The sequence below is a fragment of the Gallinula chloropus genome (assembly GCF_964237585.1).
Source record: "Gallinula chloropus genome assembly, chromosome: 5".
Classification (NCBI taxonomy): Eukaryota; Metazoa; Chordata; class Aves; order Gruiformes; family Rallidae; genus Gallinula; species Gallinula chloropus.
The window spans coordinates 27,329,080-27,340,453 of NC_140090.1; the positions used below are offsets into that span (position 1 = coordinate 27,329,080).

The following is an 11,374-nucleotide window of genomic DNA, read 5'->3' on the forward strand; positions in this document are numbered from 1 at the left end:
TCATGCCATTCTGTGGTTCTATGAAAAATTCTTGCAGAAGATGGCCCCATCAGTATTTCTGTGGACACCTTTTGTTGTGACTTGCTTTTTGGGAAATATTGAGATTGTGGGAAGTTTTAGTTCTCCTGATTCTGGTGGGGAAAAAACCAAAAGTCATCTTATGTTTCCAGCTTTTGTGCTGCCTCTGTGTTGGTGGGTATTTCTGAGATTCTGGGCAAAATATGTAGCAAGCCTTTCAACATTTTTCTTGTCTTAAGACAAACAAACCCCAAACAAACTGACAAAACACACCCCCAAAAAAAGAAGAAAACAAAAAAAAAATCTTTCCCCCAAAAGACCAAAACAAAAAGCCCTCTAAAACTTGGAAGGCTTTTCAGATCACTGGACAGGAGAAGCGTTGACTTCTGAAGTGGATGTGATCCTTAAGTGGCAGCAATTACAAATATGAATCTGTTTTGGTTTTGAGGGAGATCTGAAACTTGATTTCCTTGAAGAGGTGCCTCTGTCTCAGTGGCAAAGAGCTCCCACAGCTGGAGTAACTAAGCAGGTTGTTGGGCACCAGGAAGCAGCAGCACTGCACTTAATCTCTTAAGCATAGACAGGAAACTGTCCCTCTGTTCTCTGGATCCTTGCTGAAGGGACTCCTGAGCCACAGCCCTTTGCTACCGGTTCACTCCAGTGAGAGCTAATAGTGTCTCAAATGTTCCATTTGCATCTGAACTGCGCAGCGCTGGGACCACGTGGGTCTTCTGTGAGCCCAGCCCTGTGACACAATGACACCCTGTGGGCTTCTCAGTTCACAGCAAGGAGCGGCTGTGTTGCTGCTATGCAGTTCAGGTCGTTAGCATCCTGTGCATCCAACCCGGCCACAAGAGCTGCTTGGCACAAATTTAGAGGGTTGTCCTAAGTGGATGGAGCCAAATCTGGTTCTGTGTCTGTACTGTTCAACCAGTTCCTTCTGGTGCTTTTAAAGTCCATCCTTTCTGGAAATTAAAATGGCTTATGTCTAGAGTTGTTGACTTCAGTCTGAAAATGTTGTTTTCTTTGTCTGATCTCTCAGCTGAAAGGAGTGAACCTGTCCTGCGTGCGAACGTGCATGGTGGTGGCAGAGGAGAGACCAAGGATTACCTTAACACAGTCTTTCTCCAAGCTGTTCAAAGACCTGGGTCTCTCAGCTCGGGCAGTGAGCACCACGTTTGGGTGCAGGGTCAACGTAGCCATTTGCTTGCAGGTGAGATCAAACTGCTTATTCCTTACACAGACTCTGGGAAATCTGTAGGGAACCAGGTTCAGCTCTGTGTGTACGATGTTTTCTGAGGAACTAGAGCTTCATTGCTTGCTTGCTTGCTTCATCACCAAGTTAAATAAGTCTGGAAGATGCTGATTATGATAAGTTCTCTTTTCTGTACTAATTGACGATTTGACTTGCCTTTCTGATACAGAGGATCAGTACTAAGAAAGCTGTTTCCTTCCTACTATGCAAGAGTGTGATTAAATGAAATGCACAGCTTCCTGTTGATAAATCAATTAAAGATTTCAAGCAGCACTCTCTCAGCTTTTGTGTGACTTAGATTTTGGCTGTTTGATAAATAAGTTACATGGGGAATTAAATGCAAGGTGGAGTTTCTCAAGTAAGACCCAGGAAAAATGGACAAGCTCAAGCAGGGTTTTTTTCACTTTTAAAGTTCACAAATGAGTATTATCAACGTATGTTGGTCTTGCCATGTGTGAGGCATGAAGGTGTTAGGGTTTTTCTTCCAATTAAAGGTATAAAATGGGAAGCTTTGAGGGGAGAACGTGCCTGTGAAGTATAGCCCTGTTTCATGTGCTGTGGCCCAGACCTGCCTGAGTTCACTGTTCATTTGACCATAATCTTCTATGTGTAATTTAACCAGACCAAATTGAACTTTTCTTAATTTGCTGTTTCTTCTCTAGTTAGGAGGGGGAGGGGAACCCAAATGTGTTCCAGAACTTACCTGACATTCAGGTAGTAAGTGTGGTCTGGTGTAAGGCACAGCAGCCTGGGTTTTGGGTGATCCTTGAGTTAATAGACAAACTGCCTGAGGTTCAGGAATGGCAGTAAGTAGTGCTATATGTGGGGAATTTCATAGGTGGCACATGCATTAAGTATGGGCATAACTTTAAATTTAATTTCCAGTTTTATTTGTTTGACACAATAAGAACATAGGATTCTCTGAAGATTGCTACTGCACTTCTGAAAAGCTTTTTTTCTTTCTGGTGCCCACCAGATGAAGGAAAGCCTTCTTCCCCCTCAGAAGGTATTTCCCTGCCCTGGGTTTTCTACAAAAGATGTTTTAAGTCATAAGCTTCTTAAATATGTTACAATTTATAATTACTTCATTAGTTTCTATAGTTTCTTTCATACATGTTAAAGGAGAAAAGGTTTTTAACAACCTCTAGATAAATGTTTATAAAGAAATGTGGCCGGATCAATTTTATGAATTAGTAGGTAGACCAATAGGAAGGATATAGATCTAATTAAGGTGACTATAAATTAAGATTTCAAATTCATTGAATAAAACATTTCAGATGCCAAGTGTGAAAGAACCACTTTCCCAGTTGGCTGTCTAAAGAATTTTAAAAGCCAGTTTTGGATATGTGCTGTTCAGACCACACAAAGAGGAGGGAGGAGAGAAACATTTTTATCTGCAGAATTTAATAATGGCAGATGGAAAAGCACTCCCAAAAAAACTGTGGGAGTGTAGAGTTGCTGGGCAGTTAAGCTTTCCCTTCATTTTATACCTTTTACATCTCTGTTCTCTAATTTTGAGCCCTTGAGTGGGTCGTTTAGGCATTTTTTTACCCCTTTCCCTGTTCTTCCAAAGTGATACCTATATTTGCCTTTTTAAAATCGTTGAATTTAACTGAACATAGATAAATATCCAGACTGAATGGGTATTTGATCCAGGTGAGCACAGAAATAAGTACATACTGTCTGGTTTGCTGAGGAGGTGTTTCTGAACCTGCAAGCTGCCTTTAGATACTTGGAGGAGGGATTTATCATAAAGCCACAGGCATTACTTACGATCTGCCTTAAACCTCTTCTTGTTCATTACCTGGGGCTTGGTGTTTCCCAATGAACACTTCAAAGTGCCAAGCTCTTAAGTAATCTGAAATGTAGATTTTTCTTTTCACTCTAAAGCAGTATGAGTTTTGTTTTCTGTCTTACTGTGTGTATCTTATGTTTCCAGTGCCTCTTTGTTTGTATTTTCTTTTCTCCCCTTTCTCTCTGTTTCACACACTTTGATGGCCTCTGTTACTTCTGTTTGTGGTCCCACTGTCAGCCAAACAGGCTGGGCAAGCTGGCTGAGCAGGTATAGTGATGCATGTGTGCTTGTACCGTCCTAACTGGTTCAGCAGTGGTACTCTCTAGTGACTGTGTGCTGTTCCTAAGACAGATCCAAGTGAGATTTGGTGGGGTGTTTTCTAAAGAAGTTCAGTTTTACTGACAAAGAACACGTAGAGCTGAAGTACAAAACCTCTTTCTGAAGCAAGCCAGCAATTAAAATCACTGAATGGTACAAAGAACATACTGTCACCATGGTGTGGCCATCAGTGGTACTGAGCTGTGCTGTGGAAGTACAAGGGGATGTCATTATAAAGACACCGCTGCTGTTCTCCAGCATGGCAATCTTCAGCTGATGGCAAAGTAGCCTCATCTTAAGTATTTTTAAAATGAGAAACTGTCCTGTGGGGTAAAATAGCCAGCAAAATTTAGCATGGTGGGGTTTTTGCAGGGTTTTTTTGTTTGTTTGTTGGGTTTGGGGTTTTTTTTTAGCTTAAGTATGCATTTCACTGTAGTTTCTAGTTGTCTTGAGATTAGAATCTGATAGGGAAAATAAAAGGTCCCCTGTTCCTATGCTGGGAAATAGGAAATCTCTCACCAGAGCCACGTCAGGTTTATCCTCTGACCACAGCAGAGCTCTGCCTTGGCTGCAACTGGCCTTGGACAGATAGGGTTTGGTTAGAGTTATGTTTCAGTCAACTGTTGGGCTTTTTTTAACTGTTACCAAGTTGAACAGCCTGAGCTGTGGCAAAGGAATTAGGCCCACATAGGTTAATCCTTACATGCTTTGCACTTGCTGTGTAGTTATTAGAGGAGGTGCTTACTGAAATAAAAGCTTTAAAGCCTAAGTTTTAAATTTAAACATTTTAAAAACTTAGAGGCTTAACCATATAACTACATACTTCACTTGTCTATTCATTTACTGATTCCATAAAACATCAAAGCTTTATGGCAGTCACACTAGGAAGGGGGTCTATTTTACTGTATTTCTGATAGATTAGGGCAGTCCTTTCTAAGTGTCAGTAAGAAAGGGAGAGGAATTTGTGAATTTATGTGGCTGTGAGAATAAAAGCAAGATTTTCTGGCTTTGGTTGAATTTGTTTCTTCCTTCTTATTTTTAGGGAACAGCAGGACCAGATCCAACAACAGTCTACGTAGATATGAGAGCACTTCGACATGACAGGTACAGATTATGTTAAAACACTATTTAAGAGAGGAGAAGGTTCAGCCTCGTGGCATTGCATTGGTTTGTGGGAATATTCTAGGCAGCAGCTAATCTGTCACCACCATATACGTGGAACCCACCCTAGAGAGTGTTGGCTGGGTGCTGGGAGTGGTCCGGCATCTCCTGCTCCACCGCTTGGTCTGCTGTTCCTTTCTAGGCCCTCACCTAACTTTCTGTCTGTCCATCAGTGCTGTATCATCCAGACCTGTTAGCTGTTCCTTGCCAAAGCTCACCCTTAGCAGAAGGTGACATTGCTGGTTAGTCACAGAACCACAGAAACAGGGTGGGCAAGATCTCTGGGCGTCCCTCATGTGAACTCCTGCTCAGAGCAGGTCCAGCTTCAAGGCTTCATCAGGTTACTGAGGGGGGGGCCAGGACCAGTTCAGTACAGGAAGTCTGCAAGAACAGAGATCCTCCTCCCCTGTGGGTATGTGTGCTGACACTATCACCCTGCTCCGGGGTCGTTCCTCACTGGCGTTTCCCAGCTTGCATAGTATGCCCCTGGCCTTGTCTCCTTATGGTGGGCAGCTCTGAGACATGTGGCTCCAATGTCTCTGGGAAGTGGAGAAAGTACAGTTGGAGTTCCCTTTAGTCATCTTTGTTAAACCAACTTGATTGCCCTGGCCTTCATAGTGGTTAGAAGACAAGCTGTTCACCAGCAGTTGGTGATCCCAATCTGTCATCTGAACAGGTCAATGTAAATCACAGTAATTTTCTCCTTGTTCAGTGTATCACCGTGACTCCTGTGGTATATATTCCTGTTAGAAACAAGCTCTGCCGTGGCCTCAAAGCTGTATTAGTCCATCCTAGCCTGTGGGTATAGCTGTAATATGATGTGACATAGTGTGTAGGAGCCTCTTCTCTCATACACCTCTCCAACTGCAATCCATCCTTGTTCCTTCTGCAAACTTACCTTACAAAGCCAGGTTTGATGGGCTGCATGGGCACGGTCTGGGGGGGCTCACAGGGAAGTCCTGAGGACAGCCAGAGACTCTTAACTGTCTTACTGCATGGTGAACAGCTGAGCGTAGCTGACTGTCGTGAGGATAGGGTAACACTGGGTATACTGGAGCAGATCTATTTAACCTCTATTTAAGTTGATAAACACTTGTACAAATGCATTCTTTTATTTTCCTCAGGGTGCGTTTGGTAGAGAGAGGTTCTCCACACAGTCTGCCGCTCATGGAGTCTGGGAAGGTGAGAGAGTGAGAGCAATCCTTCCTCCTCATGACCCGTACCTGGGTGGTGAGCTACTTCAGCTGGCTCTCAGTACAGAATCTGGGCCAGCACCTTCACTAATCAGGGCATAGATAGAGGAGAGAGGCACTAGAGAGAGCATAAAGTGACCAGATAGGTACAGTGAATCCAGGTGAAGCATCAGGATGTGTTGTTAAAACTGAAGAAGTTGGAGGCCTTCATATGGAAGGCATTTTTCCTGTGTGAAACAAACTTCAGCTCAAGCTGCACTGTAGCAGCTTGGAGTTTAAATGATAAAGCAACTTTGTAGGAGGAGAGGGTTTGGGCAGAGAGGGGAAGAGTTGCACTGGCTGGCAATTTCTGGGGCTCTGCAGTGTTAACTTCTGATGAATTCGAGTTCTCTGAGCTTCTATTTTAAACATTTTCTCCTTCTTCAAGATTCTTCCAGGGGTGAAGGTCATCATAGCACACACAGAAACCAAGGGACCTCTGGGAGACTCACATTTAGGAGAGGTAAAGCTTTGATGGCATTGTACTTTGTTTGTCAGCAGTGATTTAATGTATAGATAAAGCATGTTAGCTAAGTACTTGTCTCTCTGTGGGATAGCCACAGAAATTGCAAGTGAATGAACTTTGCATGCAGAGCTGGGACTGTTCAGGTACTCATCCATCTGTCTGTCTGCATGGTTTCCTCCCTCCTCTGCCACACTCCTGTGTGGTAGTATCACAGAATCGTAGGGGTTGGAAGGGACATCGAGAGGTCACGGGGTCACGGGGTCCAACCAGCTGACATGTCTGTGTCTGACCCGCAGCTGGAGGAGGCAGTGAATATTGCATGTCCTCCCATCAGTGGGCAGTAGTAGTGAGGCAGTTTTCTGTTTGGTTTCATCTGCTTTACATACACCTGGATTTGTGTATACCAAGATGTCCTCCTCACAGAGGACTGCAGGTGACCAGGCATTCCTTTCCACTAAGCCAAATGCCTTGCTTGTTTTTCCATCCCCAATTGCATGCATAAAAAAAACCCTTTTTGCTTCTTGTTTTTTATGCTCATTTTCTGTGAGGCAGAAGTTAATGAATTATTTTCATAAAACTACTCCTGGAGGTTTAGAAGCAACACAATTATCAGAGGAACAGATCTTTTAAAATCAATAAATGACACCTCCTGGCATGTTTATATGGGATTCCCTTTTGGTTTGGGTTTCTTTTCTAATCCCCTAGATCTGGGTGAGCAGTCCCCACAACGCTACTGGTTACTACACAGTGTATGGAGAGGAGGCACTGCACGCCGATCACTTCACTGCTCGCTTGAGTTTCGGGGACACGCAGACCCTGTGGGCTCGGACTGGTTACCTGGGCTTCCTGCGCAGAACAGAACTCACTGATGCTAGTGGAGGTGAGGAAACCAAGGCACTTCCAGAAGATGTGTTTGAAACTCCTTGGGGTAGTTGAGCTAGGGAAGAGGCAGCTGTCCTAGAAGTTTTATCTTGCTGTCCATCAGAGAAAAGCCCTGAATGTAATGGGAAGTGTTACTCTGTGGACATTCATGGGTACTGGGTAACCATGCAAAAGGGGAAATGCATTTTCCACTGACTGGGAAATCATCTTCAACTTCCTTTATTTCCACTTCTGTAAAATAATATAAGCACATTTGTTAGAAGCACTAGAGCCTTTCTGCTCACTTTTTCCCTGAGCCCATTGTCTTTACAGACAAGATGTGGTATCTCACTGTTGCTCCAGAGTAAATGAATGATGAGAGAGTCATTCTTGCTGCATTAATTGTGGGAACTTGAGGAGATCCTGGCATTAGGACAAGTGTGTAAAAAGAAAAAAAATAGTAAATCTGAAAATTGGAAAAGTGTTCCTGTCTCAGAGGAGAGTTCTCTGGTGAGAACAGGATGACAAAAAGATGCCTTCCCAAGGGATTTAGATTGGGTTTATGAGAAAAGGGGCAGAACTGGATGTCCCAGGGACGCTTTTTAGTCTGATTTCATTTGCTTGGAGTCACTAAGTGGAAGTGCTAAATGACCTCTTAATTTTCTTCTCTCCAAAAAGAGCTTGGTGAGCGTTAGGGACCTCTCTCCTAGGGAGCACCAGGGACATGGTCAGAATGTCAAGAGTAGGCAAATGACTGTCTTTGTTCTGCAGATCTGATAATGTTTTGCATGCCTGTGCTATGTTGTAGAGAGGCATGATGCCCTGTATGTGGTAGGCTCCTTGGATGAAACACTGGAGCTCAGAGGAATGAGGTACCATCCCATCGATATAGAAACCTCTGTAATAAGAGCACATAAGAGCATTGCAGAATGGTAAGAGCCTCAGGATTACTTTCCTGTGTCCTTTTATTTCTTCTAAAGCAGTGGAAGTCAAGCTCTGTGGAATAGCATGCTAGAGCTTGGTATAGAATGAACTCACCAAAACTTTGCTTAGTAATGACTCCTGGGCACCGAGTGTGACTGAAATGGGAAGCCCCTCTTTCCCCTGCTTGGGGGGGTGGAGGGAAAAGGCCAGCCCTTTGTCAGAATTCAATCTTCATAGTCTGAAAGATGAGGAGGGCAGGGCATGCGCAGGGCAGCAGCACACTCACAAGTCCTGTCCTTGGCTTCCCTGGCTGTCAAAATGTGCACACCTGGGTCTGGTAGACACACCTCAAGGGTTTCCTTGAATGGCATCTTCACATTGGTCCTAATGGACAACATATGCCATTTGGCTGCAAGTCCTCTTCAGTCCCAAAGCAGTAGTGTTTACTCACAATCTTAGAGGCTTTGGCTTTCCTTTCAGCCTCTGAAGAAGGTGTGTGCAAGCATATTTGTATCACATATGCACACACTGCATGAGACACCGTAACAGTTCCTGGCTTAACATGTGTGTGCAGAGGGCTCTTAAATACATAACTGCATACATGTAAGAGGAGAAGACCTATTTTGTACACAGAGCATTAAAGAACCAGTGGCAGGGAATATGCCCAGAAGTTACAGCTTGACTCATGAATATTTTCTCATTACTGTAATGACACTCGCTCTCAGTTATTACACTGTCTGAGTCCTGACAGAACTCATGTCCAGAGAGTCTCTCTCTGATAACTAAACTGCCTTTGACTATGTGCTTCTTTGTATCGTGCCTACAGTGCTGTGTTTACGTGGACCAACTTGCTGGTGGTGGTCGTGGAATTAGAAGGCTCAGAGCAAGAAGCCTTGGACCTGGTGGCGCTGGTAACGAACGTGGTTCTGGAAGAGCATTACCTGATAGTGGGTGTTGTGGTCATTGTGGACCCCGGTGTTATTCCTATCAATTCCCGTGGTGAGAAGCAGCGAATGCACTTGAGAGACGGCTTCTTAGCTGACCAGTTGGATCCTATTTATGTTGCCTACAACATGTGAAAACACAAAATCAGATCAGGGCTAAAGCACCAAAATTAAGGAACTTTCCAAATAGCAACATCTGAATCCATTTTTTTTCTGTGGTTTTAAAAGCTGTTGAAGACCTTAGGGAAATGAAGATACTGATCTTCACAGAACTTCATCTCTCAGATCGCATTTGCTTTTTCATAAGTCCATTGTAACAGTTCCAGCTGTCTTGGGGTGGAGAGTTGACTGGAATTCCTGAAGGAACCTTATTAGAACTATCATGGACCAAGGTGGATTGTTTGGTTTGGGTTTTTTTTGTTTCAGTACTTATGAATGTCAGTACTTGATGCACTGCATAAAAGGACATAAAGTGGGATGGGGAGAGAACACCGGCTGTGAGGAAGACTCCTGGAAATAATACCGAAAGTCGTGAGTAGCTCTTGGGAATCACCTTCCATGTGATTGTTTGCAATATGCTGGCAGTAATCTGGGTCAGGGCGTAACTTCCAAGACTGCACACGTTACCTACCGTATTCTCTACTGTACTGAAAGGAATTTTGCACATACCTGAGGTTGAAAAATGCAGCCTTTTTTTATTTTAAATCACTGGCCTCATCCCTATTCAGAAGACACAAATTCATTCCAGTCCAGGATTCAGCACAGCAACAATTAACGCTGTTGTTCAGCTTTTTTTTTTGGTGTTTTTTTTTCTTTTTTGTACCAAGCGAAAACAAATACTGCAGCTGTAACAAGGTTACTTATCGTGCCATGCTGGCCTCTGTAATGCTATAAACTTTATAATAAAATATAAGTTAATAATCCAGTTTTAACTACTTGATGCAGGAGCCTTCGCTGCTCTTTTCTGTCAGAACTTCGTGCTAAAGTCGCTTGTTTTCATAGCATTAGCTGTTAATTACTGCCCTGCATAACACCCAGTGTTTGAAAATTCATTCCAAAGCCAGTCATCTCCATATGATTTGTAGAAATGGTCACAAAGCGTGGTCTCGCTGTGTTATCCCTGAATAACCTGTGCTAAAACTTGCAATAGTGATTTTATTTTTATCTTTTTCCCCACCATGGCAAAGATAATTCAGTGTTACTTAGCTTGTTCTGCTGGGGTACAGATTTTCATTCTTATTTAGAGTTGTATTTAGATGAACTTGGGTTTTTTTTGTTGTTGTTCCAGCTGAAATATCCAGTTGGTTGAGTCACACTTGACTAATTAAGGTTTTGCAGTTTGTCTGATCTAATACTGCAGTGAACCTAATTCAGAATGTGAAATTGCTCAAATACTTCATGTATTTGAAGGTAAGCACGAGACTAGCAAATAATTATTTTTCTAGAGTTGTTAAAGACTTTGAGCTACATTAAAAATTTTTAATAAAGCACGAGTTAGGCAAGAGAGTTGGGTTTTTCAAGGTAATTCTGCCTGGGTCAGTGCCTAAGAAAGTTGGGTGTCAGTCTCCCGATACGAGGATATCAAATTGATTTGGGGTCAAATAAACTATAGAATCTTCCAACAAAAGCTTTCATATGTAGTAGTTCTTCGCCCTCTTGGTGTTTGACCGTGGTGTATTATACAGCTGCTTATTCTGACTGTAATTATGTACAGAACTTGTGTAACTTAAACACAGCAACCTCTGGCAGTGGACTGTGGGACACTCCTCGTAACAACTGGCAAAAGGAAAGAACTACCTAACCCCAGTTTTAATGTTGTAGTTTTTTAGCAAATAAAGCATTGTAAGATTTTTTTTTTTGTATGGAGAAATTGATGACAGCGAGACAAGTTGCCTTGTAAAGTAAACCTAAGACGAGAAGCACATTAAACATTTCAAAACAGCTCTTGAAAAAATCTTGAGTTGCTGTTAGATCCGAAACTCGGCTCGGCTGCAGCACGTGGCTTCCCCGTGTTTCGGATGGGTCAGTGCCTGGAGCGCCTCTTCTGCATCATTTATTCCTGGTTGCCTTAGGGATTAAAGCAGCTGCAGTCCTTCAACCCCTGGGCTGTTCCTGACTTCTTTGGGTAACTCCCTGGCCTCTGCCCTGGGGTCCCGCCCCATGCCCCCTTTGTCTCTGCTTGGGTGGTGCTGCATGGTGGGGAGAGGTGGGCAGCATCCCCGCCTAGGGCACAGCAAAGCCAAGGCAGGGCCATGATCCCAAGCCCTGCAGTGTCAGCACTGTGGGGAGCCATGCCTGCAGTCCTGGCCTTGTACAGCAGGAGATCACCAGACTGGTCTCTCCCATCAAGCAGCAAGATGGCTGCCAGCAGCTCTCCCTTTACTTCCTGACGTTACCACC

General features: G+C 43.5%; 1 protein-coding gene across 2 annotated transcripts in view; it reads left to right on the top strand.

Annotated features, from left to right (window-relative positions):
• The window catches only part of DIP2A (disco interacting protein 2 homolog A), a gene marked incomplete at its 3' end in the record, with an annotated part of 122,968 nt that extends 112,040 nt beyond the window's left edge, over positions 1-10,928 (top strand). Inside the window, exons 32-39 of one of the 2 annotated variants that reach the window (XM_084264263.1) lie at positions 1,061-1,231; positions 3,306-3,335; positions 4,429-4,490; positions 5,672-5,729; positions 6,168-6,242; positions 6,951-7,125; positions 7,915-8,038; positions 8,857-10,928. In XM_084264263.1, coding sequence (XP_084120389.1) covers positions 1,061-1,231; positions 3,306-3,335; positions 4,429-4,490; positions 5,672-5,729; positions 6,168-6,242; positions 6,951-7,125; positions 7,915-8,038; positions 8,857-9,109 — 948 coding nt within the window. The remainder of the gene's footprint in view (positions 1-1,060; positions 1,232-3,305; positions 3,336-4,428; positions 4,491-5,671; positions 5,730-6,167; positions 6,243-6,950; positions 7,126-7,914; positions 8,039-8,856) is intronic. The other variant, XM_084264264.1, reaches the window with a different exon arrangement.
• Between the last annotated feature and the right edge of the window lie 446 nt (positions 10,929-11,374).